Source organism: Brachyistius frenatus, unplaced genomic scaffold, assembly GCF_029030835.1.
Source record: "Brachyistius frenatus isolate BFR_SWC_R1_liver_20210118 unplaced genomic scaffold, ASM2903083v1 Contig_20, whole genome shotgun sequence".
NCBI classification, from domain to species: Eukaryota; Metazoa; Chordata; class Actinopteri; family Embiotocidae; genus Brachyistius; species Brachyistius frenatus.
Window position 1 is genome coordinate 525,867 of NW_027210619.1, and position 23,192 is coordinate 549,058.

The 23,192-nt window shown below is 40.9% G+C and overlaps 3 protein-coding genes across 6 annotated transcripts; all 3 read right to left on the bottom strand.

The window, feature by feature from the left end:
* Window positions 1–249: 249 nt before the first annotated feature.
* On the bottom strand, window positions 250–12,552 carry vars1 (valyl-tRNA synthetase 1). The gene is made up of 29 exons (XM_069695623.1): window positions 12,470–12,552; window positions 11,594–11,949; window positions 11,360–11,503; window positions 11,060–11,267; window positions 10,420–10,535; window positions 10,201–10,276; window positions 9,501–9,601; window positions 9,281–9,408; window positions 8,960–9,124; window positions 8,799–8,880; window positions 8,596–8,715; window positions 7,402–7,510; window positions 7,134–7,313; window positions 6,850–6,974; window positions 6,603–6,706; window positions 6,339–6,497; window positions 5,658–5,748; window positions 5,435–5,540; window positions 5,206–5,276; window positions 4,168–4,293; window positions 3,959–4,063; window positions 3,360–3,507; window positions 3,035–3,162; window positions 2,606–2,761; window positions 2,268–2,492; window positions 2,023–2,134; window positions 1,333–1,508; window positions 816–965; window positions 250–729 (listed from the first exon to the last, which is right to left on the bottom strand). The coding sequence occupies exons 1-29, from the start codon at window positions 12,507–12,509 to the stop codon at window positions 661–663; spliced, it is 3,876 nt and encodes a 1,291-aa protein (XP_069551724.1). The 5' UTR covers window positions 12,510–12,552; the 3' UTR covers window positions 250–660.
* Window positions 12,553–13,320: 768 nt separating this feature from the next.
* LOC138619297 (uncharacterized) lies at window positions 13,321–17,328 on the bottom strand. Its single transcript, XM_069695628.1, has 3 exons — window positions 17,003–17,328; window positions 15,170–16,048; window positions 13,321–14,225 (listed from the first exon to the last, which is right to left on the bottom strand). Exons 1-3 carry the CDS (start codon window positions 17,300–17,302, stop codon window positions 13,710–13,712), a joined length of 1,695 nt encoding a protein of 564 aa, XP_069551729.1. The 5' UTR covers window positions 17,303–17,328; the 3' UTR covers window positions 13,321–13,709.
* Window positions 17,329–18,747: 1,419 nt separating this feature from the next.
* On the bottom strand, window positions 18,748–22,283 carry ino80e (INO80 complex subunit E). Of its 4 annotated transcripts, none has more exons than XM_069695641.1 (8): window positions 22,204–22,283; window positions 21,808–21,890; window positions 21,626–21,696; window positions 21,460–21,512; window positions 21,284–21,365; window positions 20,591–20,708; window positions 20,169–20,267; window positions 18,748–19,615 (listed from the first exon to the last, which is right to left on the bottom strand). In XM_069695641.1, exons 1-8 carry the CDS (start codon window positions 22,229–22,231, stop codon window positions 19,409–19,411), a joined length of 741 nt encoding a protein of 246 aa, XP_069551742.1. In that variant the 5' UTR covers window positions 22,232–22,283; the 3' UTR covers window positions 18,748–19,408. The 4 variants fall into 4 exon arrangements, with proteins under 4 accessions (XP_069551742.1, XP_069551743.1, XP_069551744.1 ...); XM_069695642.1 differs by lacking the exon at window positions 22,204–22,283 and adding an exon at window positions 22,137–22,200; XM_069695643.1 differs by lacking the exon at window positions 20,169–20,267.
* Between the last annotated feature and the right edge of the window lie 909 nt (window positions 22,284–23,192).

Here is a 23,192-nt window from a genome sequence, read left to right on the forward strand (position 1 = left end):
AAGATCTGGTCACCTACCCTCCCCGCCAAAAACCTGTAAAATATGGTCCATCTTTTCTGTTAAGGTTTATGTTTAGTCATACTTTTCAGTGTTTCTCTTCAAAAAAAGAAAAAAAAAAGGATGCATTTTAAGTAAGTGCACAAGCCATTACTCACTCCTTCCATTATGTCCTCTTTGGCTGTATTTGTAAAGCAACTATACATACAAATACATTGCTCTAATTTAATCATATAATAAGACATAATGCAGTCAGGTCAGAGCAACTTTAATCTTTAAAAATGCAGCCAAAGTGTTGAAGCCTTTCAGGTTTGTTTCTTTTTTTGTTGGCACTGTCTTTCTTAACAAAGCTGTATCCTAAAATGATGCTTTTAAATATTCTATTAAATCTGCAGAGTCAAAAAAACCTGACAAAAGGGATACAATTCTTTTGTTCATTATATGATACAAGTGTTCACCAAATTGCACAGATATTCAAGAGACTTAGATTAATAGATTGCTGCAGAACAGCTCATCCCTGAAGAGTATTGTCTGTTATAAGAGCTTTATTGAATTTCCTCCATACTGTAATCAGTTTGAAAAATGAATATGAAAATTAACACAATGACATGGATTGGGGGGGGGGGAACGTAAATCCTGATTAATATAACATTAAGGGGAAAGTTACATCATTTTCCTGAAGTTGTCCACGGCTTCTTTCACTTTCTCGAGTTCAGTTTGGCTCTGCCGTAGCTGTGGAGAAAGAAAGAAAATTATTTAGCAGGAATTCACAAGTCTTGCACCCCGAGAAATCTTGCGAGTCAATTTCTTTTTCCCACCTTCTCAGAATCCTGCTCCTGCACCTTCACTGGCACTTTCTCCTTGTAGTCATTCTTTGCCATCTTTTCACTCAATTTCTCCATCTGTTTCTCCAAGTCCCCTTTCTTCGTCATCAGCTTAGCCACTTCCTTCTCCACGTCAATGAGACCCTGGGGAATAAAAGGTGAAGATGAGGACAAAAGTTTAAATTTTATCTTAACTTTTTTCAGGTCAGTTAATGAGAAACTTCAGCAAACACTGAACTTAAATTCAAGTGGAGCTAATTAAAACAGTATTCCTGGCATACCTGTTTAATTACCAAATGATATGTTTTTTTTGCTTTTAGGTGTTTTAATTGGTGTCACGTAAAACTAAAGTAGTTAATTCAACTAATTTGCAACTCGTAAAAATCTGTATGTGGAAAATGTTCGCCCATCTGTAGCATAAGGAGCCTAAAAGACACCAGAAGTCAATAGCAGATATCTGAGAGAGGGATGGAAGCAAGCGAACAGAACAAGGCAGATCACTGGTCCTCACCTTGAGCATAAGGTTGACAGTACATCTGTCAGAGGCGATAGCCACAGCACAGCCTCCTGGGACAGGCTGGTTGGCTGTCAGAGGAATGACGGCCTGAGAGTAAGACAAGGTCTGAAGCTGCAGACTGTATTTCTGCACCAGGGACACCGTTGCAGAGTCTATGCACTGGAGGTAGCCTAGGAGACAAGAATTCAAATGACAGAGGTTAAGCGTCGTAGCGAAGCCTTTTAGACTAGATGCAGTGAGGGTTCAGTAGAGTCTGTGGTCGTCGTCTGGGACTCGGTGTTATGAACAAGTGTTAGCTTAGTTTAAATACCCTATATACTGATACTGGTGTGTGTGTGTGTGTGGTTTAATACATTTTAATGAAGCACATTTTATAAGCTTAACATACAATATGTCCTTGTGTGTAAAATCTTTAACATAAAAGTATAGAAAAAATATAAGGCGCATGAGGCATAAAATGGAAGAAATTATGTAAATGACCTCTAAAAGGCACTAAAGTACAGTACTTGAACATAAATACTTTGTTTCTTTCCACCAATTATATTCATTAGGGCAAATGGTGAGAGCCTCCTTCAATGTTTAAAAAAATATCTCAACAGAGGAAGTGATGAGTAAGATGTAAAAGCCTGGAGCCAACATTTATGAAAGAATAACTTGTAGAATTTAGTTTGTGCGTCATCTTACAGTCAGCTCTGGTCTTGGTCAGGTTGTAGTCGGCCCTGAGTGATCGGATTGTCTTGACCACAGTCATGATGAACTCCATGTCGCGGTCGACCTCCTCACTGTGCCAGCAGAACTACAACAAATCACAGGAACATGTTTGCTCACAAAAACATGAACTTCAGTGATTTTAAATAACTTGCTGCTCTAAGTCATTTGAACATCAGTGACTTTAAACACAACCCTGTTTTTCCTGCTCCTCATCTCACCTCCTTGGTGTCAGGGTAGGATGTGACACAGATGCTGGGGGGATCGCTTTGAGGTTGTCGCCGTGGTAACCTCTGGTAAAGTTCCTCTGTGACGTAGGGCATCACGGGAGACAAAAGGCGCAGACCAACCTCCAGACAGGTGTAAAGGGTCTGCCTGCACACCAGGGCTTGTCTCTGTCCGCTGCTGTCCTCCTCTGCTTTATTGAACACGGGCTTCACACTTTCCTGGACAACAACAAAAGTTACTGTCCGCATAAAGACACCAGTCCTCCTAAAAGACATTAACCCAGTATTTAAGATGGAGGGACCCAGCCTGCTCAGTGATGTCAGTTTCTCACCAGGTAGACATCACAGAGCTCGTACAGCCAGAAGTTGTAGATGGCGGTGGTAATGGTAGGAAAGTCGTAGGTCTTGAAGCCGGCATCACAGAGACCAACAGCGGCACTCAGCCTGGACAGAATCCATCTGTCTGATACACTCTCCTCTCCAGACAACTGAGAGGATTGAAAAAGAAAACAAAATAAATATTCAGATTCAGTCAGCATGACTCCTTTACTGGCTACATCCCAAATGTCAATGTGTACAAGTCTATGAATACAAATCAGCGCAGCATATGGGCAGACTAAACCCCCAGACAAATAGTGCGACGATAAAACAGTTTTTACTTAACAGTTACTTGGTCAAAATATGATGCTCGATGAATATAAATAAGCCCGGAACAGTTATTGTTTATGTTCCGTGTCCTTCATCTTTCACCCTGGTCTCACCTGGGCTTTCTCTGATGGTACAAAGTTGTCTCCCAGTGTCTTCATGGCAAACTTCACAGCGTTCCACAGTTTGTTGCAGAAGTGACGGTAACCCAGGATGCGGTTGACATCCAGGTTGATATCCCTACCTGGGAGACACAGATGGGCATGAATGACAATATCATGAATATTAAAAAAAAAAAAAAAGACAACGATTGACCTTTTATTGACAGGATTTCAGTGTTTTGTAACATTTATTTTAGTAATTCAAGGCTGAGATGCTCCGACCAATGGAGGAACAATAAGAGGACAAAGTGAGGAAAACAAAGAAGACAAATGAGTTCACCTTGGCTGGTGTAGGCACACAGGGCAAACCGGAGAGCATCTGTGCCACACTCTGGGATGCCATTTGGGTAGTCTGACTTTTGGCCCTGCTTTGCCTTCTCCACCTCTAAAGGATCCAAGTTGCTGTCCATCAACTGGGCATGAAGACCCTAGAGAATAGGAAGACGACAAGTAAGAGGAGATGTCAGCACTGAAAAGCAAAGCGATGTGTTCAACAATATTCTCTTTTCATCTTGAGAATCAGAAACCCTTTCAGCTGCTTGATGTTTCAACTGGCCAGGGAGGAAAGGACCTTTTAAGAAAAGGAAACAATTCAGGATAAAGTTCAGTTTTCTACAAGTCCTTTAGTGCCCTCTAGAGGACAGGTCAGCTTCATCTAACTGAGCAATTCCCCCCCCAGCTGGAGAAGTGATTGATGGACTCAATAAAAGCTTGTTGAAAGCAGAAATAGGTGCTTAATAAGGCTTACATAAGAATATGGGCCTCAGGGGATCGATGAGTGTGTGGAGACAAAGGGAAGCCAAATGGGAGAAAGTGAAGAGCCTGTGTACGCACATGTTTGTGTATCTGAGCATGCATCAAAGTGCGATCAGGCTTTACCTCTAGGGAGATCCCTGTAATGACATCTAGGGGGTCAATGACATTTCCCAGAGACTTGCTCATCTTCCTTCCGTGAGCATCCCGCACCACTGCATGTAGATAAACCTATATAAAAAAAAAAATTAAAAAATCATCATAATTACTGAGTAACAGTGATATCGTATCCTGTTGTGTCATGTTGCGGTGTTGGTAGTTTTGATGGGTCCCACCTCTTTGAAGGGCAGCTTGCCCGTCAGTTTGAGGCCCATCATCACCATGCGGGCGACCCAGAAGAACAGGATGTCATGGCCTGTCTCCAGCAAGGTGCCAGGGTAGAAAACATTCAGGTCCTGGGTCTAAAAGGAAAACAACAACATTCACCATGGAAATACCCATTGAGAAAACAACACTGTTTAAAATTCTGATTTTTATAAGAAACACTTTTGAGATGTTCAGTGACACGGACATGAACCGGTTTTGTTGGCAACATTTCCTGTTTCCAAGATTTGATCAAAACTGCTTCTTTTCCATGCGAACGGAGTGCAACACTGTGCACGAAGCAGGGTAAGATAAAACCTTCATAAGCAAGTAGTTCATGTTCCGCTGCTCAATCAACATCAGCGCCCGTGTTACACACGTTTTTGGGACCGCTGGTATGTCCCATTTGTGATTTCACCTTGAACCTGAAACTTCAGCAGACAACACGCACCAAATTTTGTGTCAGATTTTCAGGGAACCTGAAGTTCAGGTTGTTTGCACCAATTTCTTTCCCTCAGACACCTCAGAACATCACAGGAGAACTGTGTTAACAGTCTTGACGGTGATTCACGATGCAGAACATCACAAATGTCAAAGAAACCCCAACTGATTGCACTCGTGATCTGATGCGTTTTCATTGGTGACATTCCGCCCCACTTGAATCGCAAATGCCGCTCAAAACACCTCGTCAGGCTCATTGCTTCATTGCCGTAGACTTTCTGAAGCATTTTAAGATTCTCTGTTGACAATTTCCAGAGTTTAACACAAAATTTGATGTATACTCTCTGCTCCAATCCAGGGTGAAATCACCAATGCACACGTACCAGTGGTCACAAAAATGAGTGTAACTTCAGTGATGGTGTTGCTCAAGTGACTTGACTTAGATTACTTACTAAAGTTATTGCTTTTCTTTATAGCTGTGTTTCGACTGCAGGAGATATTTTTTCTATCTACTTCAAATAAAAGTGACATTTATGTCTGCAGAAATTCAGTTGACCTCAGTCTCTTACCTCATTAGGCCATCCGAAGATAGAGAAGGGGAAAATACCAGACGAGAACCAAGTGTCCAGAACATCCTCATCTGAAACACAGGAACAGAAGTTATCTAATCTGTGTGAATATGTAACAGACTTAATTAAAGCAGGCGAACCTGTGTGTTGGCATAACATGAAGTGATTAAGATACCTTCACAATGACTGTGGTGCTGAGACGTCTACATTAAAAACAGTTAAATCTTACCCTGTCTGAGGGTGACTTTGTCTGCAGACACATTGAAGCGTTTTGCCGCCTTCTCTCTGGCCTCCTCCTCTGATCTCCCACTCACCCAGTAATGACCGTCCATGTCCTGGAGATGAAAAAAGGAGGAAATAAATCAAAGACACGTGTAAAATGGATGAAAATAGCTTTTATCTGTCATCTAAAAGCTTCTGGACCTTGACAACAGTGATAGAAGTCGTCTTACCTCTCCTGGTTTCACCGAAGGATCGTTGACAGTGATGAAGTAAGCAGGAATACGGTGACCCCACCACAGCTGCCGAGAGATACACCAGTCCCTGAAAGGAAGATGGATGGAGAAAATGTGAAATAGGATTCAGTGCACTGAATGGAATATTCATAATGATCAACTTTCCAGAGCTGAAACAATTAGACTACTAATTGACGAGACGACTACAGAAAATGAATTGTAAACCATTTTTATGGTCAATTATGTCAATTTATTTATAAAAATAGCACACATTTTCTGCTTCCAGCTTCTTAATGGTGATTTGCTGCTTTTGTTTGCTTTATGTGATGGTAATAATACTGTTGGCCATCAGACTGTTGTTCAAACAAAGGAAGCATTTTGAAGTCATCACCTTGGATTATGAAAGAATCTAAAGGGCTCTTTTCTCAATTTTCTGAAATTTACTCTGACTAAAATATTAAACAGTTAAGAAAAGAATCTGCATGTAAAGTGATAATTGCACTTTATAATTCAATTTAAAACTCTTACTTGCAGTTCTGTCAAGACCTCAATGTTAAAGACCAAAATGTATACATTTTATGTATGAAAATGATAGTAGTTATAGTGACAACACATGGCCATAAAAAAAAGCCATAATGCTCTGATAAAACAGAAGAAACATCAGGGAGCCATAATTACCTGATGTTGTCCAACCAGTTGAACCACATCTTGTGGTGGTGATCAGGGATGATTTTGAGCCGGCCCTCTCTGACAGCCTCTGCAGCCTGCTTGCCCATATCTGAGCAATTCACATACCACTGCGGCTTCAGCAGCGGCTCCACGATGTCCTTGGAACGACTAACAGACAGAAGACACACAGTGGGGTTTAAAAGATGATCCTAAATGTTATAAAAAAGAATCTCAAACACAAATTACCTGTGCTCCTCTTGAACCCAGCCTTACCTGCAGACTGGGACAACCATGGGGTTGTCTTTGATCTCTTTAAAGTGGCCTCTGTCTTTGAGTGCCTGAAGCACTGCTTTTCTGGCCTCAAAACGTTTCATGCCCTGGGGTACAGAGAGAATAGTTAAAATTAAAAAAAAAAAATACACAAATAAATAATAGTAAAGGAAACCATGAAGCCTGACTTTTAGTGTCACAGTAGAACTGCACGCTCTGCGGGGGGAAAGACGATAATGAGACACTATACCAGGAAGGGAGGAGGCACGTTAATGAGCAAGCCATTCTCATCCAAGATGTTGATGAAGGCCAGATTGTGTCTCTCTCCAACCTCGTAGTCATTATGGTCATGGGCTGGGGTGATTTTGACAGCACCTGAACAGAAAATGGTGCAGAGGGACAGCAGACGTGTAAAAAAAAAAAAAAAAACTGTAATGAGGAAAGGCGCCTGGCTTTAATGACTTGTTATGATTACTTATTCACAGCACACTGAAGGCCCACAGGCTCATCACCTTTTCCTGCAACCATGCCTACCTGTTCCAAACTTTGTGTCCACAAATTCATCAAAGACTATGGGCATCATGCGGTCGCAGAAGGGGTGCAGCACCATTTTCCCCTTTAGATGCTGGTATCTGGGGTCAGTAGGGTGGACAGCTACAGCCGTGTCTCCCAGCATAGTCTCAATACGAGTTGTGGCCACGATCACCTCGTCATCTAAGACACAAAGCGAGAACAACAAAGGTAAAGGACATTATAAGTAGCACTTGTCTTTAAATGCTCCGCTCTCCACGTCTTCGTGTACCTGATTTATCCACCTTGTAGGCGAAAGACACCAAGACCCCAAACTCTACTTTCTCCTTGTAACCAGGCACAGGCAACAGAGTCCTGCCAGTCAGCTCCTTTTTATCCACCTGAAAACCAAACAGCACATTTAATCAGGAGAGGGCATCATGGCCAGCACTGGCACAATGGATCTGTCGCCAATACAGCCTAATAACAGGGTCATAAAGGGGGCTTTTTCAGCACCTTAATTTTCTGCTTGTAATCACATTTTGACACCAAAAAGATCATTTCTTATGTGACAAAGTATGGAGGACTCTTTCTTAAATTTTGTCCTCACACAAAGAGAATTTAGCTTGAATTAAACAGTATAAGATCAACAAAATTGGTTTTCAACAAGGAGATATCAGATCAAAGAAGTAGTAAATAGGACTAAAAAACTGACCAATATTTTCAGTTTTCCAGTTTTCAATACTCGGTGCTTCAGACACAGTTCTGTCGTATACAGCCAATTTCATCAGAGGGATACATACAGTACATAGTATAGACACTATACATATACTTACATATCAATCAAAGGTTTTTACACATTCAAATTTTCTGTTTTTGGCTGGATCGCAACAGCAGAGCCAGCCCTTGAAATACAAATGTCTGTCACTGAGTTCCAAGTCACACCACTGATCGGCCAAATGCCATGACTTCCTGTATCCGTTTTGAATTTTAAAAAAAGCTCATCTGATCTCATCTTCTGAACTGCGTCGCAGTGGCAGCATGGAAAGCAGTGACGCATTTTTCCAGCTCGTCCCCGGGGATCCCACGCTGCTCCGCAATCTAATTCTTACCATCATTATCCAGAGCTCATGACCGGTGATGATGGTCAAGATATAGACCAACCGATAAATAGAGAGCTTTGCCTTACAGCTCAGCTCCCTCTTAACTACTGCAATCTGACCCTTTTCTCTAATGATATGAAAAGGCCCTATTTTAAAATCCTTCACATTTTTTTTTTTACAAAGTCCAGTCATATACTAGCCCCAATCTTGGTTGAAACTCAACAACTGCACCAAGTAAGACCCTAAAATAATAATAGTAGATAAGTAGACCAATACATGTTTGTGATTTCTTGCTGTGCTGGAAATTGCCTTGAAAGGTATCCCTCTAATAAGACACATTAGTTGTTATTTAAACCAAACTGTTTGAATACAGAGTAACTTGCCTCAATATCAGAGATGGCAGAGTTTAGTGAGCAGGACCAGTTGACCAGCCTCTTGCTCCTGTAGATCACTCCGTCCTCATGCATACGGATAAAGGCCTCTTGGACTGCAAAGGAGAGTTTCTAAAACAGGAAAATAATATTTCTTCAGATTATATTTAACTATATTAAAACAGACCACAGTTAAGGGGTTTCAGAAAACTCACAGCGTCCATAGTGAAGCAGGCTCTGTCCCAGTCCAGAGAGGAACCCAGTTTCTTCAGCTGGTGGTAGATTCGGTCTCCTTTCCTACAAAGTCGCAAAATATAATATTTCCCCCACTTAGGTTCTTTTAAATCTTCTCTCCCCTACAAGCTCCTTTACTCACTCATTCTTCCATTTCCAGATTTCCTGGATGAAGTTTTCCCTGCCCAGGTCGTGGCGGCTCATTCCCTTCTCTCTCATCAGCTTTTTCTCCACCACCACCTGGGTGGCGATGCCAGCGTGGTCACAGCCCGGGTTCCACAGGGTGGTCTCACCTCGCATCCTGTGCCTGCACACACAGGATAATAGAGGAGCTCAAACGCCTGGCTTTCAGAGTACGGCAACGTCAACAAGTGAAGTTTAAATGGACACAAAGATCCCAAGATGCAAAAAAAAAATGAAGACTTTAAATTTTCATGCTATTAAACAGGCCATTTGTAGTTACCATCTCGTCAGAGAGTCCTGAATGGCGTTGGTGAGGGCGTGACCCAGGTGAAGTGATCCCGTCACATTCGGTGGAGGAATGCACATCATGAAGACACCGCAAGGGTTCTGCTCACTGATACTTCTCCTCTACACAACGCAGGAAGAGATAAATGGATTATTCAAAATGATCAATCATTTTCTGCTGCATTAGTATCATGTGAGGGGAACGACTCTCTTACCCCGTACTCAGGCTTGAAGAATCCCTGCTTCTCCCACCACTGATACCAGGCGGCCTCCACATACTGAGGACTGTAGGAGTCAGGAAGCGGACTAAGCGCATCTGACACCAGAGGAGAAAGAAAGAAAGAGGATGTATAGAGAGTGCACTTCTTCACATGATACAATCCCTCACTGAGTGGGAGAATAAGCCAGTTATGAACTGAGAAAGCTACAAAACCCAGAAGAACAAAAAGTAAGGGTTATCAAACTGGCAAGAATCCAAACATGCCAGACAGTGAGCAGTCTGATAAGACTAAGTTGTGCAGAACCACCTCAAATCTGAGTACTGTTACTGAACAAACCCTGAAGCCTGAAGCAAGATCTGTAGCCCTACAAAATGACTTCAAAAGGATGCCCTGGTTGTACATATTCTATTACATGTTTTATTCAGACACCGTGTGCTTTATGTCACACAGCCCCGAGAACGATGCTTCTCTTCTCTGTAGCCTTTGGCAGTCTGTAAAAAATTCCTTTAGAAACCGCAGGATTTGTGCAATTGATGTTTGTGCCTGTGGACAAACTAATAACAAGAGGATGAATGTTTGTGTTTTTCTGTTGGGATGGAGTGACCAGGTCAGCTTCCCTGAACAGTAATGTTATGTGCAAACCTTCTTTACACACACACACACACACGTCCACTCACACTCTGAGAATAATCACCTTTTTTTTCCCCAGCAGGTGTAGGGACGTTGTATGTAATCACTCCCAGCTCCTTCTTCTCAGGTTTGACCTTTTTCTGAGAGAAAAATCAGAAAACAACACAAATTACTATACAGTAAATGATGAATTAGTTTCATGATCTCTGTCCATATTTATGGTTTTCACATTTGCACAAATGTTTTACGGGAATTTGTGTGTGTAGTAGTTGAGTATCTGTACCTCTGTTGGTAGCTGTGTCTTTTTCTTTGCCTCCATTTCCTTCTTCTGTTGAAACTTTTCCAGCTTTTCTTTCTTCTTTGCTTCCTTCTTCAGCTGGGCCTCTGTCTTTGGTGGGCCTGAAGGAGGAAACATTACAATACATTTTTTTAAATATAATAGTGCCCGACTGATATATTTGCCAGGCAACTTTATTTGTAGAAATTGGACAATAACAGATATACTGGTATCTGCATATATGTTAGTGGATATGAAAACCTTTTTCAAAGAACTTATTGCAGAAAAAGATGCTTGGGGTACAGTAGAAATTGTTGTATGTGTTTTTTACAGTTAATATTAAATTCTTAGTAAAGTTTACTGCTTCAATGGCTTTGTCAATGTGTACAATTAACTGTAAAATATCTCTATTACTGTTACAAGGGTCAAGTGCTTAATAACCACATTGTAGAAAAAACTATCTATCTATCTATCTATCTATCTATCTATCTATCTATCTATCTATCTATCTATCTATCTATCTATCTATCTATCTATCTATCTATCTATCTATCTATCTATCTATCTATCTATCTACTCACTCACCAAAAATCTTGCATCCAATATAATATTATTTTCATATACTGTTTTATGGAGTTTCCCTCACCATTAGCTGTGACATCGGCAGAGTCAGCAGCAGGACTGTCATTAGCAGCTTTAGCATTTGCAGCAGCATTTGTCTTTGGTGTGACTGGCACCATCTTCTCACAGACACTGATCTCCCCCAGCACCTTCAAGAACTGAGGCTGATTAATGCAGGTTGTGAACCATCTGGTGACATTGGTAACAGCCTTCCTGTCTGATGGCTCCAATGCCTGAAAACATAAAGAGTAACAAAACATATGATCAGATCAGCAACTCAGTGCAAAATCCTGTAATAAAACTACATGTTGCACAGCACACATACATATCTGAAGGGTAGAAGAACAGCCACAGCTACGGCCATGTCAGCCAGGGTGATGCTCTCTCCCACCAAGAAGGTTCTCGGTGCCAGAGCCTGATCGAGAACCTTTAGAACACGCATCATCTCGGCACGGGAACTCTGCTGGAGCTGAGGACGCACAAGTCAGAGAATAAGACCACACACAGACACAGAGAATACATCGCCCACACGTTAAAATCCAAATAAGCATTTCTATACCTTCTTATCCACTCCCATTACCCCCATCAGAGGGAAAACCACAGCACAGGACACCGGGGTGAGCTCATTGTCTGCAAAGCTGAGCCACTGCCACACCTGGCTCTGCTGCTTCACGTCTACACCAGCCCTCTTCCCTTGACAGGCCAGGTACCAAGCCACAGCACTGGCCCCACTCAGGACAGTGTGTCCTTCCCCAGCGCCCAGCACCAGGGCTGGTCTAGAGCGGGCATTCAGGGACGCAGGAAGGTCCTCAGTGATGATACGTGGGCGGGAGGAGGGTTGAAACTCTGCAGCGATGAGAGCCAGAAGGCTCCTGAAGTCATCGGAGTGAGGGGACACGTAGAGAGTGTCCATCTCTGGTGGACACACAGAAATGATGCACACTGTGAACTGATTTGAACCTGCCCACCTTTTGTACTCTGTTTGCCATTAGCTTGTGGTTTAATAACCACATTATCGATCTGCCTGGCGATGGTGGACCGGGAGTATTTGCCAGTCGTCTTAGTAAAGCAGTGCCACTACAATTATGATGGTATATATGGAAACGTTATGCAGGGATGTTTTGTAAACACACTCACTCATCGTTAAAAAAATTAAAAAAAAGTTAAAATAACCAACATCATCATTTTAGAAGACCGTGAATATATTAGCAGGTTAGCTTTTCTGTTTCACTTTCTGGAGAGCAGATCTCTGCCACCTGTCAGAAACTTGCCAAACCGGCTGGTTAGCTTCGGCTAGTCAATCTATAACTGGAGTTTTTGCAGCGACACGATGAGCTTTACACGGCGTCACCCACTGTTTTAAACTCGATCCAAAGTTCGTGTTTAAGAAACCAGTGGCTTGTTCATTTAAATGTGTGTAGAAAGTTCCACGTACCTTTGAATGAAACAGAAAGAGACGTCAGCTTAGTTAACATACACAGACCCACGAGTCCTGTCCGTCTCTGCGCCTGCGCCTGCGCCGTCTGATGCAACGAAGACGGCAACGTAACGCATTTCGGGTTTTTCCGTCGCTTCCGCCACAAAACGGAAGTTATTCAAAATACAAAGTTTTTACCATTTTTAACAAGACTGTGACATTTAGATAAGCATTACTAACGTGTAAAAATATGTGATTACAAGTTAAACACCTGAATTCAATCATATCAGTGATAATAATAATAATGATGATGATGGTAATAATAATAAAAAAAAATAGGTAATAAAATAAAATAGATACAATTTAGATCAACAATTTAATGACATTTCATAGAAATGAAGTTCAAATGTTACATCAGTGTTATTGGTAAAATGTACTTAAATTGAAAAGTAAATCATCTATGATAAGATAAACAGCCCTGTAATTGTCATAAATCATATGACTGGACTATTTCCTATAGTTGCAATAAGTAAAATTACCTGTTGAAGTAAGTTGACTTACTGTTGTCAGTTGAACTGGTGCTAACTTCAACTACATAGTTTTGTCAAGTTTAATCTGCATCATATTTTATAAACTGCTAGTGTAAAATCCTAATCAGCAAGGTAATACTAATAAACTAAAAGTAGTGGACTGAAAAATATATCCCTCTGAAATGCTATGGACTTGAAGTATAAAGGGACATAATGGAAACCCTCAAGTAAAGCACATGTACAACTGAAGTAAAGTGATTGAGTACAGTATATGTGCTGAATAACATTCCACTACTGGGACAGTATCGATTACAAGAATATACCCCCCAAAAAAGCACCTTTATAACAATGGTAAGCCAGCATTGTCTTTTATTCAAATGTACAGATAAAACAATTATCACTCATGAGTTGTCTTGAGTAATTACATCCAAAAGCCCAATGTGCACAGTGTTTTTCAAATCACAGTTAGGTCAGCTATCAAATACAGCACATTAATTGGACAGCCAGCTTGCCACAGTGAAGTGTGAGACCTACAGTGTAAGACATTTGAAATTTACAACATTTGGTTTAAAAATATCATGCAATCCTTCTTTATTAACTAGGGTATATCAAATGACATCATCTTAGATAGTTTTATCTTTTTTCACACATTCCAAATGCTGAATAAATGTACAAACTAAAGCTGGAGAAAAAAGTTTGTTAATAGTGTCACCTGGTCCTTTCATCCTTCATTCTGACTCATGCCCAAAGCCCCCTCTTACTGCACCAATGACCACATCCACCATCCCCATTATTAAACCCCCTCCCAGCCTGAACACATTGCCCACCCCATTTCCACTTCTCCATACCAGCCTCCCCAACCCTCCACCTACAGCTTGTGCTTGACCCCCTATCTCTGACATCACTGTTCCCACATAACCCTCACTCTGCTCCCACAGCCGCCCTCCAAAGAACTTGGTCACCCACCAAGCATTATCCAACGCTCCACCGAATATCCCCACTGTGTCTCCAGTCAGGGTGCCCATGCCAGTGACCCCCGTGTGGCAGCTGTTTAGCAGGGCCCCCAGCATGGTGGAGGTGCAATAGTAAACACTGGAGAAGCAGGTCTCACCGATTCCTAGCAGCATGTTTGCTGCTGAGCCCATCCCGGACAAGAGGTCAGAGGTCAAAAGGTGTAGGAAGGTGAAGGTCTCTCCAGGAACAGCAGAGAGAACTCCAAGGTCTTCCTGAAGAATGTAGGTTACCTGAAGGAACATGAGACAGCAGAGTTCATCTTTAAGTGAGATTTAGAGAGAATGTAAATAATAAAATGACAGAAAGTCCTGAGGCAATTCAGTGAATGCAGGGTTAACAGCACATACTGGCCACACCTCATTCCAGTCTGCTCCTCCCACAGACTGGAATGAGGAGATTTATTTAACCACTCTGAACCTGAACATGTTAAAATGTATCTTGACATCGCCAAACTAAAATCTCTGTGCTTTCTGTCCTGAACTCTGGGAAGAATAATCTTTTTTTTTTTTTTTATCAGACAAAAGCTTAAATGCAGAAACACAATGATTGGAAATGTTTTTGCTATGAAATCCTCTTGTTGTTTTTGCATTTATCTGTTATGTCTTCTCTTGCTTTTAAAACATCCCTTGGTGTTTGTTTTTTTGTTTTTTTAAAAACTTTTTCTGTATTTACTTGTCATCTAAATAATGTATTATTTTGTATTTCATAATGTATTTCTAATTATCAAGGATCAAATTAAAGGGGCACTCCAATTTTATACAGGAGGATCATTTTATGTCATGAGGATAAGTTCTAAACCTGTGAAAACAGCTGTTGAATGTGCCTCTACAATTGGGATCTCTAATGTCTGACAGACTAACCACAGTGATATTTTAAGGATTAGACCTTGGAGACAAAAAGCCTGTGTTACAAAATGAGGTGTGGCATGGGAGATGCAGTCTATGGGTGATCCGACATACTGTAAGGCTGTGTGGTGTTGCATTATGGGAAATGTTGGATCCAGTATTTCTTAAGCTTGACCCATGGTCGAGGCTAAAAGTCAGAACATGGACTTTTTCTAAAACACGTTTCACTTTTTAAATTCATTCCTTCAATTTACACCAGATTATTATAGAACCTCTTTTATCTTAAATAAAGTAAAATCCGATTTTTAGAATTTATTCTGTTGCATCACCTGTCCAGGTAACTGTGTGACTGTAGAGAACACAGGGCGCAGCGGAGCTTTGAGGATGGACAGGGAAGTGGAGAGGATGTAGACCAGAGTGCTGGTGGAATTTGTGTCCATCTCTTGTTCATCAACAGTATCATAGTCACCTGAGGAGTCAGGATACTCTGACCTGACAGTGTCTGAAGGTGTCACAGCATGCTGTTCGTCACTGCTGCTCTCAGAAGTCATTGCATCTGCTGAAGTTTCTTGAGTGACATCAGCAACGTCAGCTTTCTCTGTCGGAGCATCAGCAGCAGCCTCCTGTGTTTGACTTATCGATTGCTTTCTGCTCTCCCTGATATCTTCAGTTGTTTCTTTGCCAGTAGTGTCTGAATCCATATCTCCTGTCTCTTTACTAGTAGAATCTGCTTCCATCTTTTCTGTATTTCCAGGAAGCCCCTCACTGTGAAGTCCCACTCCGATACCTGCAGTCTCCTCTTCTGCTCCTCGACAGCCTTCAGAGAATAGCTCTTCCAGTCCGAGCATCTCTTCCAGCTCCTTCATGCTCACTTGCCTCTGCCCTTCCCCTGTCTCTCTGATTAACCCCACACTGAAGCCACCTTTCCCCTCTGGGACAGCGCAGCACACTGCAGACCACAGTGGCTTCATCTGACACTCCTCGTCTCCATCCTCTGCAGCCCAGAGTCCTCCGGCCCCAATCAGGATGTAGAGATCACCCTCTGAAGTGCTGCACTTGGGAGAGATGCTTGACTGGACCAGTGTGGTGACTGCTGAGTCCCAGTCTTGAAGAAGGGAGTCCGTGGGCGAGACAGGAGGAGTTGCATCCCCTCCTCCTCTAAGAAGAGCTGGCACTGCTTCATCAATGTTGACTTCTTCTTCCTCTGCCTGTCAGAAAAAGAATCAAAACAAACCGTTTGAGTGTAGAGTGTATACACTTCATATGATAAGTGTTAATGTATTGATATTCCAGTTAATATTTAAGTCAAATGTCTGGTCAAATAACACTAGGTAAACATATTGTGTTTCTCTATGATAGTGTTTCGTGTTTGTCAAGAGTTGAAAGGTTACAGTTTGGTGAAGGTCATTTCTACAAAATAATCCAGTTTGTGTATTATTTGAGATCCACTTTTGAATATCTATTTCTATTTTCTGTATATTGCATTTTGAAATGAAGGGTACATTACCAGAGTTGTTTGTTTATGTTTACTGCAATGGTGGAAGAAGTACTCTGGTCCTTTACTTTAGTAAAAGTATTGTTATTTTATTCAAATAAAGGTACTGCATTAAAAAATCCTATTCTTGAAGAAGCACCAAAGAATTATCCAGTGATACTGTGGAAGCATCAGAAGTAAACATCCTGCAGGAAAATACCTTTTTTGATGATTTATTATTATATATTGGTGATTATTTGACCTCTACATATGCAAAAGAATTTAAATAAACCAATTTTTATTTTGAAATTTCAAGTTGAAATGACTCTTCTTTGGAACTACTAACAGTTTATATTCATCATAGGCCCCAGCTGGACCCTGATTCACCATCCACACAATGCATTTTATTTTACATATGTATTGATGTGTAATGCAAAACCTAACTCTGAAAAGGAACTCACAGCTGTAACTGAGATAAAAGTGGAGTAAAATGTACAATAAGCAACATAAAAATCAAATCACCATTGTACTTAAGCACAGTACTTGAGTAAATGCACTTATTTACTTTCCATGAGTGGACTTCTGTTTGCATGCATGAACATCAGTTTAGGATTTTGCACTGCTTCATTTTTTTCAAATTCCATCATTCAATAGATACTACAACTTTAAACAGTAGATGTGTTCTTACCACAAGCTCTTCCCCCTCCCTCTCTGTCCCACCATGGCTGAGATGGAAGGCAGAGTAGACAGCTGTGTCACAGGTCGGTCTGGACAGAGTGGCAAACGCATCTCCCCCGGGCAGTCTGTGGCAGAGTGGGCGCAGCGGTGGCCCTGCAGAGGCTCCTCGAGGAGGCATCTGTCTATAGAAGCAGTGGCTACAGAGGGTGAAGTCTGACTTGTCCTCAGCTGGAAGAGACAGGCCTGGGCCCAGCACTGCCAGCAGCCAGGCAGCCGCAGCAGCTGCACTGACAGCAGCAGGATACAGCATGGTGGTGGTGAGCTCAGCAGATCCCGCCCCCCCCCCCACACCCCCTCCCCTCTCTCTTCCTCTCACACAGGCACACACACACACACACACACACACACACACACACACACACACAGAGTGAGAGGCTTATAAATTATCCAGTGGTTTCCGTGTATAGATGAAAAGATAAGATGGCCACGTTTGGCTGCTGATGGCTTGTTGTTTTTCTCACTCGCTCCTTGTTTCGTCCTCCAGTTTGCCTGTAACCATGTCTCTTCTTTTAATGCCAGCTGTACTCTGAGAGAGTGAATCTGTTTGCAGGCACAATCTTGCTTACTCCTTCAATTCCCTTTCCCTGACAGCCTCGCCCCCTCTGTCAGTACCACCCTCTATGACTGTACCTCCACTTCCCCCCTCCCTCCCATACTCTCTATGGTTACACCTTTAACTCCCATTGCTGTTAGGTACACAATCTCACACCCATTAAAAACTGTCAATTACCTGTAAGTCCACATTCCCCAACAATGGTCATTGTAGGTTACGTGATTTAAACTCTTATTGTTCATTATTCTGGTACATTCCTCAAGGTGCTGACTCAGTATAAAGTCAAACAAGTGCTTTGAACGGCTTCCAAATTAAGCACAACTTCTCACTTAAAACTCCAGATGAATGAGATCAACTGAGCTCTAAATATAACAAAGTCTTCATGAAATCCTCATGAAAACTTAATCCTGACAGCGTCAAGAGTCACAATTCATTGTGTCACCCAGAGTGCAGCGATTCTTGAAATCTGCCTTTCAGGATGACACACTCTCTTTCATGGCTTGCAGATTGCAGCTCGTCCTCCTAAATATTAGAAACATTCCTGTTGAGACATGATGTTGGCACTGACTTTTTTCCAAAATCATTATGCAGGAAAATCAGCAATTGACATGCAATCTCAAAACCTAGTCGTGAGCATGTGTAAGACTGAGCAAAAAACATACCTATCAGTCTTTTTGACATCAAGAAGAGATGGAATCCCACCAGGCTGCCTTCACATTGCTTAAGAGTTTCAGACAACATGAGCCTAACTTACCCCTGGGTTTCGGGCGAGACTGGTGTTAGGATTTCTTTGCAGAGGCAAGCAAGCCAAGAAAATCATATGCAACAACCAGCATGCACTTGAAGCTTGCACAAGCTTTTCTTGATCATACTTTTAGTGTGGTGAACATATAAGTAAACAAAACGGCGAAAAAAAGTACTCACACTGACTAGAACATACTTCAATGGGACAGTGTAGCTCTGGAATGAGACTTTTTAGGGTGTGGCATTTCAGGTGGGGCATCAAGCAATACTACAAGACGTGTTTAAACACTTAAAAGAGTGCAACGATAAACTCACCACACACAGCAGTAAACAGCTTTTTTTTTTTTTTTAAGATAAAATTGCCTTTGTGATATTTGTGAATAAAACCTGTCACACCATTTAACTTTAAATGAAAACATTTAATGAGCTGAAATATTAACATTTTAATCTGACAAACAATGTGGTGGGTGGGAGAGTCAATACAAAACCATTAATAAGAAAAAACCTGAAAATATATCAGCATAGATAAGTACAAATGTCAGATGTCAAAACTGTAACAAGTAAACGAACTTCCAAACATCTATTAAACAGTTTTAATGGACTACAGCACTTCTATATTAGCAAATCTGGGATGGTGGTTCGACAATAAAAAACAAAAAAACACCTTTCTGTGAAGGACCCATCTAGTTGTATTCAGTTTGTAGATTGACTGTTTAGACAAAAAGAATCAGCAGGCACTTTGAAACTGCTACGCACAGTGAAGTATCCTCTCAGCCCAGTCGAGGTGGATCTTCCATGAGAGTGTGCATACTGTACCTTTGACACAGATTAATTACTTGACATAATATTTGAACAACACTTCTCATGAGATTGTTTGGACAGTGATACTGCAGTTCAGCTGAAGTCCACAGGGGGGAGAATGTCTCTCCTTGTAAAATGTCAAATGGGCTCCTCAATAAAGAAATACATTCAGTCTAGTTCTGCCTTTTCCCCCCCTCATACACACAAATGTGCACCTCTATCCTTTGCTTATAAATACATCTGAACACACACTCGGGCTCATTCATTTGGGATGTCAATGACAAGTTCGGCCTCATCTCCCTCCCCTCTGTCTTCATCTCCTCTGTCGCTGTCTCCGTCACTCTCACCCTCCTCCTCGGCTGCATCTCCACTGAGCATCTGTCTGGGAACCCAGCTGAAGGGGCCGCTGGCTGCTGGAGGAGCCGCAGGGGCCGATGGGTAATTAGCTGCCATTGGAGCAACAACCTGAGGAGAGCACAATGAAGTAAAACTGTTAGGAAAGACAGATAGAGGGATGGAGATATGAAGAAAGGACCAGGAGTGCGGATGGATGGCTACATCACAGATGCACAGAGCAAATCAGAACAAAGCATGCGTAATGTATATGAACTTATACTGACTAGAGGCTCACTTCAGTACAGTACCAAACTTAAAATGGCTCGACTGCTTGAAGTTGCTCCAACAATAGTGTTCTGAAATGTCAATATTAGAATGATTTAAGTTTTCGTTGAATAAAACATTGACCAGAAAAACTGTCTGCAATACTGTGCAACAAAATCAAATTACCCAAAGCAGAGTTTTTTGGTGTCTTCTAGAAGAACATAAAAGCAGACACCTTTTACTTTCTGATATTTACTGTATGCATATACACTGTGACCAAAATATAGCACACTATAAGTGGTCTTCTGTGTCATTAACTATAAATGGAAAATTCCTATACAGGTAATGAAAATAAAGCGGTGTATCTGTATTATTACTGTTATCTCTGAACAGTTTCTTTTCCCTTTTCCTCTCTCACCTTCCCCGTAGTCTCTTTCTTGTTTTTAGGCGTCTTTGTTTTTCTCTCTTTCTTCATTCGTTCAGCTGGGGGAGCCAAATACTCTGGTGGGAAGGGCATCTGCCCAACACACACACAGGCCCCAGATTGCCAAATGACCACACGAACACGCATGCACACAGTCATAGGGCAATTTACAGGACGGACAGACAAACACAAAAACAAAAAAGAAACATACACAGAAGAATGAACAATACAAAGACAGTGAAGCCATTATAAATGTCAAACAAAAACAAAGGAAAAGGTAAAACCGACTAATGAATAAAATAAAATAATGCAAAATTAAAACAGGGATCATGTTTGCTAATTAGAAGATGACAATGGCAGCAATGTTACAGTTGCTGGTTGCGGGAAAAATATAAAAAGGGCAGATGGAAACTCACAGCGTTGAGGTAGGGTCCAGAGCCAGATGACTGCATGGGATTTACACTAGGACGGGACAGCAGGGAGAGATGAGGAGACGATGATGAAGGAAGGCACGCACCAGGACTGCTTTTTCGCCTGAGAAGAGTTCATGACAAATTAAGAGAAATGTGTTGAATGGAATAGCAAGAGCCCAAAAAGTTTTACTTTACTGTCTTGACTAGCTCATTTACATTAAATCAATCAATCAATTTTTAAAGAAAATGTATATTAATAATTTTTTGACCCTCATTCCACATGATGCTGTTATCACCCAAAAATAATCAGAATGGATAAATCTATATAACACTTGTCTTACGCTTTATGTAAGCCTGGTTGGTTACAGTTGGGGAAAAAGGAAAAAAAAAAGAGTCCAAAGAAAATTCACCATTAAAAATATCCTATTTGTACTTTACTGGTGTTGGATAAAGTCTCAAATTAAGCACAAGTAACTTCTTTCTCATTATAGGAGGATAATAAAAGAAAATTGCAACTTCCTTTCACACAAGTCAAGAGTAAATTACCATAAAATAACTGCAGTAAATGAGGGTTATTTTTACGACGGGGTGTTCTTTGCACAGTACAAGCATACTACATACATATTACTCAAGACTGGCCTTTATCAGTGATAGTTGGTTCAATTTCTGATACATTTATTTAAATACCCAACTTACTTCTTTGCTCCATCTCGTTCTCGTTCCCTCTCCCGGGGTCCTTCCCCTTCACTGTTTTCTGAAGAAACGGTTGCTTCTGAATCTGGAGCAGATCACAAGAAAAACTGATGAAGCATCATTGAAGACATCATCACACTTGCGTGCATTTCAAACAACAGCAACAACAGCTACTACACCTGAGGAGTCTTCATCTACTCTCTCATACTGCAGCAGTCTGTCCAGGAGAAAGCTGGAAAACAAGTGAAAGTTGTTTATTTTATTTTTTTTACTGCACTAAACATTCACATCCATTCCACACATTTTTAAAAAAATTTTTTTTTTTTAATGAAGATACGATCTTACCTTTTGTCCCTGGAAACCTTGAGAAGCTTCCTCTGTGCTCTCCTCAGCTCCTCCTGAAAGCATTCCTGTTCCTGGAAAAGGAAACCAAACACGAAATCAAAGCAAAAACAAACAAAAAAAACCACATGTATTTGTAAAGTACTGAAACATGATTGCTCGAAATGAAAAAACAACAAACTTGCATAAACAAGAAATTTTAATTTTCGCTTCAGATTTTTGTATTTCCGCTTGTAGTCAACCTCCACGTCTGCTTGACCGTTCATCTCTGAAATACAAACAATGCAAGCTTTAAATCTATGGTCTGATAGCAGGTGTACTTATATATATCTATACCAAACGTAATTTAATGTCTGTGAAACAGTACGACGTTGCAGTAGTGAGTGGCCGTGTGCTAAGCTAACTATGCTAGTTAGAAATGTTAGCTTACAAGGCTCGCTCGCTAAAAATACAGAGGAGCAATAAAATACACAAATACTCATTCAAAATATGCAAACGTGACTTTGGTGAATACCCAAGTTCATTTAATTCTCAAAAAAAGGAGAAGTCATTTTTAAAAAAAACTAAAAAAAAACTACAACCTCTTGCCTGAGTCTGTCTGTGCGACATGCTCTTGTTTACTGTCGTGACGTCATTTTCGTGCGTCGAGATGGGTGGGACCATTTTTTTTTTGTTTTTGTTTTTTTCCAATATAATTATATTAAATAGAGACAGAACATTTTCGCATCAATAAAACCGCAAATTCCATTGACAGGGTTTTTCATTGTTTGTATAATTTAATACACATTATATTTGTTCTATGTATTTTGTACAATTATGTGTTTGTGCTTTTATCGGCTACAATCTGGATAGTCTGGAAAAGGTGATGGAGAGGAGGATGCTGAACAAACTATTATCCATATTGGATAATCCTGACCACCCTCTCCACCACCTGCTGCAGGACAGATACAGGAGATCATTCCTGACGACCGCAATTAGACTGTATAATAACTCACCTCTGGCAAAATCCATCACATAACAATAATACTGTTGACTGTGTTTCTTGGTTGTTTGTATATAATATATATAGATATATACTGTACTGTATATACTGTATACACTGTGCATTTTATAGTTTATATTTATATTTTATATTTTGACTGCTATTTTACTGCTATTTTATTGCTTTTCTATTGTTCTATTATTATCTTACTGCTTTTGTATGCTGCTGTAGTGAAAAAAATTCCCCTCGGGGATTAATAAAGTAACTACCTAACCTAACCTAACCTAACCTAACCTATCAAGCAGATGTAGTAATACTGTGATGTTTGCTACCGTTTCTCAAAATATATACTCTAATTCAATTGTTGTGGACATTAAAATATTAGATATGTGTGTGCAGGATTGAAAAAAAAGACAGTTGAAGCATGCTGTAAGATGTTTCCTTGAATCAGCCGGTCTGTGTCCTCTCCACCTGCCGCAAACTGTAGTCCACTGAGTTTGCTGCTCAACCTTAGCAGCACAGCTACTTGCCAGGACCCAGCAAGATGAATTATAGATGAAGAACATTTGCAGAGATGCTGCTTCATTG